At 38.1% G+C, this 8,586-nt stretch overlaps 1 protein-coding gene and 1 long non-coding RNA gene across 2 annotated transcripts; both read right to left on the minus strand.

Moving 5' to 3' along the window:
- Positions 1 to 243: 243 nt before the first annotated feature.
- Positions 244 to 3,768, minus strand: LOC149053776 (uncharacterized). The gene is made up of 2 exons (XR_016188226.1): positions 3,641 to 3,768; positions 244 to 1,472 (listed from the first exon to the last, which is right to left on the minus strand). It is a non-coding gene; the product is annotated as an uncharacterized LOC149053776 (long non-coding RNA).
- A 1,237-nt stretch (positions 3,769 to 5,005) lies between these two features.
- Positions 5,006 to 8,360, minus strand: LOC113671112 (uncharacterized). Its single transcript, XM_027187331.2, has 4 exons — positions 7,745 to 8,360; positions 7,527 to 7,647; positions 7,230 to 7,290; positions 5,006 to 6,036 (listed from the first exon to the last, which is right to left on the minus strand). Exons 1-4 carry the CDS (start codon positions 7,907 to 7,909, stop codon positions 5,655 to 5,657), a joined length of 729 nt encoding a protein of 242 aa, XP_027043132.2. The 5' UTR covers positions 7,910 to 8,360; the 3' UTR covers positions 5,006 to 5,654.
- Between the last annotated feature and the right edge of the window lie 226 nt (positions 8,361 to 8,586).

Genomic DNA, 8,586 nt, shown 5'->3' on the forward strand with positions numbered 1-8,586 from the left:
ACCGGCAAAGCGCTTTAGATGATAAATCATTTTAAAAGCATTTAACCCTGACCTTTGGCTACAAACAGATATTCTTACACTCATTTTGGGAATTTTCCAGCAAAATCAGTGTTAAACATGTTGGCTTAAGTCCATTAATAAGAGATTTGTTGTAAAAACTGTATTTGAAAAATCTACACCTTTAATGATTGGTACATCGGTAGTAAAAGCTTAGGTTGTTTGTATATCTACATCAGACAAAGCCAGTTGTTTGAAATTTAATTGAAATGAAAACTGCTTTGTTAAATTCCGCTAACTTTTATGGCCGCTATACACGAAAGTTCACAGTGCAGCTTTCATTGTAAGTACAGATGCGAAATACAAGTCAAGCAACCTTTGAAAATTGTCAACAGTTTGTGGATTGAAAACAGTTTACGAAACAAATTTCATTCGTTTAACTGATGACATCACATCACTTTAAGTAAAAGAGAGGTATTTCCTGAACTACTTTGCTGCATTGTTAATTGGCAGAAACATGTTACTTATCTCTGTATACGTTATTTATCTAACGGATTAAATATGTCACTTTGCCCTAAGGTAATTTCATTTGAAAACTGACGTAGAAGAGGGTTTTGTTAAATGCATGCAGTCAATCAATTATACTACCCGTAATTAACCAGCTGTGTAAATAGTAAATTAGGGTTGTACGTGACTGTAAAATGTGAATGATGATAAGCAACATTGGTTAAAAATGGGCTTCAGCAAGACCGCCTCCTCACAGAAGCGTCAAACTACAGCTAATCGGTATGCGTAGGTAAATGAGTCTGCTCTTTCACAGTCACGTCTCAACTTATTTACTCTCGTGGAGTTTCAAAGAGTTTACTTAGGTTCTACTAAATCAAAACCATCAGAATATTCTCGAATGACACCACTGAGCCCCTCGATTTGTGAACTAATTGGACAATTTAAGCGTCGTTCCAGCTTAATTGGAATTTACGCGTCATTGGCGAGCTCTCCTTTTCAGACAGCTGGAAGTAAAGGTCGTAAAGAAATTATCTTTGTGGATCAAAGAAAAATTTTGCGGAAAAAAGCCTGTACAAATTTAGGCTTACAGCAAGATACGAACCAGTGCCTCTCGGTAACAAATTGTGCCCTCACGTCGAGCCTGGATGTTTTTCGGGCCTTTTCTCTACAGTTGCTTTAATTGCTGCGAAGATCTTTCCTTCACTTCGCGGGTCGAACATCAATTATTTCATTTAACTAAGAGTGTTAGGTTTATTATCTTTTGGAAAAAAGCCTTTGTAATTTTCCTCTTATGAAGACTTTTCACGAATGGGTATTTTGTTCTCAATTCTTTCAGTAATAATATTTATGAATGACGCGACAATCCAGACTCCCCGGCGCTTAGAGGTCGTCCAATTTGGTTCATCGTTCGCATTGTCTCAGAGCAGCGTGACTAAGCAACACCCTTTCCTTTCTTAAATTTTATTTACCTATAAGAAAAACAGACAAATTTAGGGACCCCGTTAATCAATATAAAAATTCAATCTGCATATCAAAACTTATCTTTAGAGTGCTTTTCGACTGAGGGTCGTAAAACCAAAAGCGAAGTAATCTCCACGATCGATCAAAAGAAAGGATGATATCGAATGATACCTATAAGAATCAATAAGAACTCACAGCAAAAAACCAATTAAACTGCGCATGCCTAAAGCGCGAGAAAAACGCGGGCCACCAAATCTTGATTGGTTTTAGTTTTGTAAATCGGTTGAGAAATGGCGCGAATTTTCTAGACCAATGCAATCTTGGATTACTTTGGACATTTTGACTGTGACAAGTTCACTATGGAAATAATTTGTCATGGAATAAATAGCCTCTCAGCTGTTGTATCATTAGCTGAGGTTATATGTCAATAGCACTTATCAAAAAAATTTTCTCAGGTAAGTTTTCATTTCCGTTTTGTTCAGCTTCTCTTGATGAGTGCTCTTGTCAAGACCTTTGCACTTAAAAAATTATCTGGTCGGTTTTGAAACTATGGAACTCACATTAAAGGAGTTTTTGTCATGGAAATTAGATCCGATAAATGCGCTTAGTTTAATATTTCTTATAAAATAAACCATTTCGTAGTTGCCGCTGCTGATTTTGTGATTTTGAGGTCTGTAAGCTTTGGCTGATTCGTGCTCATGGTGTGAGAAGAGAAACGCACTGCGTGACCCTTTACACCGTAATATCAGTATTAATATTCCCCATGCTGTTCTCTATACATTTCCTAAGGTGCTGACAAGGAGAATTTGTTCAACAATCAAGAGCTTCTTTAGTTGGTGCTCATTTCCTTTATTCCCATGACCTTAATATTTGATTCAGAAGGATAGTGGAATGAGAAATTAGTTGCTAGTACCTCACAGGCGTTAAAGGGTTAGAGAATGCAAGCGAACACTCAGCATTTCTGCCCAGACATGTTCAACGTTGGATCACTGTGACCTTCAGCTCTTTCATTTACACTTGTCAACAAACTTATGAGAAAATCGGACAATCCTGACTGAAAAAATGGAATGAAAAAGATCAGTTAAGCCGATCATTTTGTTTTCCCCTAACCTACTATGTGTTTAAAACCAGCGCGGCCAATTTGAGCAAGCACAGGGTACATAAAACTTCAACGCAATACTTCTTAAATGATTGGAGAAATAAGCCATTTAGGCAGATAGAAAGGTGACAGGTGGCCGTGATACTTAATTGAAGCTAGACCTATTAAAATTCCTTCCCGACACCAACTGCCAAGTAATTTTTTTGAGTGTCTGGTTCAACAGTTAATGTATCTTTGATGAGACCGACCTGTTGCATGGCGTTAGTCTTTTTTTCTTTATCCTTTTCACTGCCAGGAGTGTCCAAAAAGAAACTTTCTTCCGACAGCATTCGTATGTTTTCATAAGAAAATGATAAGAAGTAAGACAGCTATCATAAAGAAAATATTGTGGATTCAGCACCAAATTCTTAGAGTTTAAATTGTAAAAATGTGTCACAACAAGAGAATGTAAAGTTTATGTTATCTTAGTCACAAACAATGCTGAGAAGCGACATTTAAATCGTGAGAGTGAAAAGATCATATATCGCAATGAAAGCAAATAATATCGTGCTAAGATACATGTGTGGCCAAAAGGGAATTTGGAAATAAATTTTGAGCAACCTCTGAGTTAAAGTGCGGAAGCAGAGCTTCGCAGTGCAAGGTCCAGTAAAACAAAGAACAGTAGTTCCAGCTTATGTAGACTCCTACGTGTTATGGAACTAAAACGTAATTTGAAACTTTTGTTTCCCAGTCAGACAATGTATTGTCCAAGTAATGCAAGGAGCTTGTCTCAAACTGGGAACAGATTCGCTTCGATGCTGAAAAATTCACTCAAGGACAAAAACTGCCATGGTAACGGAAAAAGCTTCTTTAAGCGTCTCGTAACCTTGGGGGTTGTGTAACCTTACTATTTGTCTATAGTCACGTTCAGGGCGGTGTTAATTGAGTGAGGAAATAATTTTAAAACGTATAGCACGCGTGTGAACGCAGGCGTCACATTGTCAACATGGTTTTAGCTCAGTTACATGACTCTGTAATGTTATATTCAATAACATAAGAAAGCAGTGTTGGATAGCCTTGTCAATAAAATCGTATTACCTCATTGTCTCTCCACTTCGTGGCAATGAAATCCGGCCGGCTTTTTGAACTTAACTTTTGACACGGTTCTTGCATAGGGCATGAACGAGCGCACGATTCGCTCAACCACCACGTCAGTAAAGTTTCTCTGAATGAAACTGCGAACCAATTAGGTATGGAAAGAACACTTCACTTCAACAAAGGAAAATTTGTTTTCTATTAAAGAGAGGAGGGGAGAAGGCGTCATTGTGAATTCTGAAGGTTCAGGGTTAGATACAGATATTAGGTATCACGTTTTAGAGACACAAGCCCTCCGGCACCGACATTAAATATTCTTACTATTAATATTACCATCATGTTTTTCATCGGTACGGTTAAGCCCTCACGTATACACAAATACATAACTTGCTGCGCTTTTAACCAAATACAAATGAAAAAATTAACCCTGAATTCTCTCCGTCTTAGCTTTAATCAATATAGAAAAATAATGATCATAAAAAGGTGTTCTGTCCACAACGACACCAGACGCTTCCACATTGTGGCAAGAATGGATTGTAAAAGCTAAGCGGCAGACTTGAAGTTAAATTCTTCTCGAGTGTCAAAACGTGATTTGAATCTATGTTGCGCACTATGCAATCCCTTAGCAATGGATTCAACACCTGCCATGATAATTTAGGTACTTCAACGCAGAAGAGTATTAAATGTCTAAGGAACCAAAATGCTGAGAGGTACATAATCCTTATTGCGGTCTATCTGTCTACATTGTATAAGATTGATTTACGCGTAATCACCTGTGCTCTGACTACAGTCAATGATGATTCATTTCCATCGTAGAACTAACTCGCGTATTTTAAAAAACATAAGTCAGGCTATTGCTGAAGATTTTGGTTCATGCCCTTTTATTATTTGCTGGCTCAAAAAAACATGAGAAAATGAATTGTCCCATGTTTGCCCACACACGAGTTATCAAGCCGCCGTGAAAAAATTCAAACCGTTCAAGAACAGGTATCTTTAGTCCGGATACTGATATCAAGGTAAAGAGCTTTTCATCGGAAATGACTAAACATCAAAGCACCTACCGGACGTAGTAATGTAATAACCGTTGTTAAATTGAGTGACATAATTCTCAAACCTATATCACTGGAGATTTCGTGTTCACTGAAATATTCTTCAGACAAATTGGCATGGAAAGAACAGTCTCCAGAGTAACGGTGAAACTTTCACACACTCTTCTGAGCTTTCATTACCAATTGCGTCCATTTATAAACTGTTATATCACATGTCAAGATGAAAAAAAATTTTCGAAGTTTGATGCGTTAAAAGAAACCTCAGTTAACAAATTAACTGCTAAAGACAACAAACTGTGACTATAAGCAAGACACACAATTTGAAAATTGGTTCATAACTATATTTGCCTCTCTATTTTTATGCGTGATTGCAGTTTTTAAACTAATTGGCCTATCTTAACAGTGCTATATGCTTTTGTATTTCTATACCAGTTATGCTTCTACATTGTTTGCACCACTAACCCATGCTAGGGTTGAGGAATTGTAAATGGCAATTGCCCTAAATGACAGCTTCCTATCTACGAAGCCTAAATTTACAACAACTTGCTTGGGGCTGTGTTTCTTTGTACAATTAATTGCTAGCTTTTCTCTTGTTGACTGTATACATGTTTTGATTGTGATCTACAGCAATAAAACAGTTACGATTTGGTCGCAAAATATTAGGTTCTTATTTTGCTAATAAGAATTGGTAATAAATTAGAAAAATTGATTTAAAATATCTTTTTTCTGATATCTTGGTCTACAATATCCGCAACTCTACAGCTTGCCGTCCTTTTTTTTAAGTGAGAATATTGATTGGAAATTTATACGAGTCGCTAGCGACTGAGTATTTCAAATAATCAGGATGCTCATCTTCTGTTTTTTTTTTTGTTTTGTTCTTTTAAACGGCCTACCAACTAACGTATAGTAGCTCTATTTTGTATATGAGTTCTCTGGTCTCTGTAAATGCGTTCAAGTTGAAACCAAGTTTAGATCTGCGGCTGTCCAATTAGTTCGACGTGTGTTGGAAAGAAATGCTGTCCGTGTAACGAAGGAGTACTGAGCGGTGGCGTCGGTGGTGCAACCGTTTGATATGTGAACGACGGCGCCATCGAATTGGCGGGGAGAGTTGGGGAAGGAACGTAAGACGGAGGGGGTGAATAATAAACCGTATCGTAAACAGTGCCAAAGACAAGTGTTGGAACGCCATTGTATTCAACAAGCTGTAATGGTTGCACCGAAGGCTGCATAGATGGAATCTGTCCGTTTGGCGACTGAGGAACCGGCGAGATCAGTGGTACTGATTGAAGCTGTTGAGCGGGGAAACCAGCCGAGAATCCGTTGGTAAAACTGGAAGCGAATGGCTGCGACCTGGAGATCAAAACAATAAATTGTTTTATAACTATGCTTTTACAATAAGCAGCTGTATTGTTGTAAGAAGCCGGCTTAAAACAAAGTTTTTGAAACTTAATTCTTACCCAAGAATTAGGTTCAAATTTCAAAAAAATCTAATTCTTTCGGCTGGCGAAGACCGCGCGAGAAAGATTTACGTCTACAAATAAACTTTACGAGGTTCAATTTTGTGATCTTACAAAGTACACATTTTAAGAACTAAGGTATAATATTCAAATCATTTGTCTTGAATGGAAGTTAACCCTCTTTGTCCCACAAAATATATTGATTTGAAACGAAAAGGGGAAAAGATTACGTTGTCACAGTTCTAAAAGATCATTTCCCTTATTTCATTGATGTAAAGGTTTGAGGCTTTGGAGAGGCTTCATGTCGTACAAGCTTGTTTACAAGTGTCTGACTGATGGGATACTTAGCGCTTATTAATCAAGCCTTTGTAAAGTTTATAGTTATTACTTGTTGACCTGATTTACAAAACAAAATAACTGACTTAAGACCAGACTCCTTTGTTCGCGTTTGTATCTTTTTACAAACACTTTTTCGGACTTCGACAAAATCACAACGTCGTATACGGGAAAGCTCTCAGACTTATGCAGACTCGGTATTTTGAAGGGGGTCAATAACTACTTGTATTATCAAGACCGTGAAGTAAATAATTGACGAACCACCCGGATAATTGTTGAATACCATATTAAGAGAAGTCTTGTCGGACCCTTTGATTTTTCTTATGTGTTTCACCATGCAATTTAGTAATCTTTGTTTTCCTTTATAGCATTATGAGCCATTTGTTAACTGCGTGGTCTGTTTGCAAGGCTGAAAGGTCGCAAGCTATTAGCCCCATTCTCTTCGAAGAAACATTTTAAAGGCTATGAAAAGTTGTTTCATTAACGGCTTCACACAAAGTTCTTCCGAATTCTTTTCAAGCAGACGTTAAATTCAACCTACGAACAAATATTTCCCGTTCGATCAGTTCCAGGGTATATTGAAGAGTCTCAAGTCCGCCGAAAGAGTTTTATACAATACTAAAATTACCTACCTTTGTGATAAAAAGGTCACTAAGATTAAAGAAAAAAATTCGCAAAGTACTCATTGTCCATTAAAACTGCTGACAGCTAGTCTCATCTGAATGATATTGAAATCGTTGGCAGCCTTACCCTATTATCGTGTTCTGTTTATAGACAAATCCCTGACTGGCAATGGCATTCTTTCCATTTCCTGAAAACAAAGAAGAAAAAATTACGTGTGTTGGCATTTGTAACCAAACAGAAATATTTACCTTAACAGTCTCGGCCCAGTTATTGATACCCGGTCTCCTTTCGATTCAAAGCTATTCAAGCGAGAAATGAGCCAATAATAAGATGTGAAGTTATGAAATGTTTATAGAGTTTTCTCGGGTAAAAATCGATCGCAGATCGCATACACATCTTAATGGTGATCGTTGTAAAACTGACCTTTGAAAGGTTTCGGTTTCGCGCCGAGATAGGCGAAGTTGACATTCGCTCGTCTACCATCAATGATGGGATTCATGTTTTCACACGCCTTTTCCGCGCAATCTTTGTCGTGGAACGTAACCTGGAGATGAAATGAAATCATTTCAAAATCAGTGGATCCCAGACGAGAAATCGCTACGTTGCTAATGACGCGCAAAAGTAAGCGCAGCCATACTTACAAATCCATAACCTTTCGACTCTTGAGTGGTTCTGTCTCGAATCACAACAGCCTCCTTGATTGCCCCGTATTTCAAGAAAAATTCCCGTAACGATTCATCGTTTGTACCGTACGGAATACCTCCGACAAACAGTTTTTTAAACTTGGTGTCTTCGTTTCGGATCATCTACAGTTCCTCTCTCTCCTTCCGTGTAATACGCGCGCTCTGTTAGTAAGAAGTCCCGCCGTCCGGTCTTGGATGACTTTAGTCGAGAGATTACTGGCTTTTGGAGTGACTGATCACTAGCACTGTCAGGGGTCTTTGTTAAATATGCAGACTACCGTTCGAGTGTGTACATATCACTAATTTGCACGTGTATGATGTGTTATAATACTGCTTGTCTATTGAGTCCCTCGGGTCTGTATTAGGAGATTAAGTGTTAAGCCAATGATGTGATGGGGCTGCTTTCTTCAAACGAGTCCTGCGGGACGTGTGATTGATGGAGTGTCGAAAACCAAGCTAATTAACAGTTTTAAATCCCCTTTGACAAGTTTAACTTTTTTATACAGCCTTACAGTCCAGGCGATAATTGTAACGAAGACTTCTGCTGCGAGCGTCTCGATGGCCTGAGTGGACTGAAAGCCTAGTTAAAAAGTTTCGCAATATCTACCCTTGCCTGAGGACACACTCAACAAAATCCTCCGCTAAACCATTCAGACACAATGAACTTATGTTATGCTAATTCCGTTTTTTTTTTTTGACGACAGCTCGAGTAAAACGATGCCGGGCCGTTTCATAAGAGCAGATTCAAACGTACCCAGCTGCTCACAATCCTGTTTGACGCACAAAGCACTTCTTTTTAC

Source organism: Pocillopora damicornis, chromosome 1 (genome assembly GCF_964200805.1).
Source record: "Pocillopora damicornis chromosome 1, jaPocDami1.2, whole genome shotgun sequence".
Taxonomy (NCBI): domain Eukaryota; kingdom Metazoa; phylum Cnidaria; class Anthozoa; order Scleractinia; family Pocilloporidae; genus Pocillopora; species Pocillopora damicornis.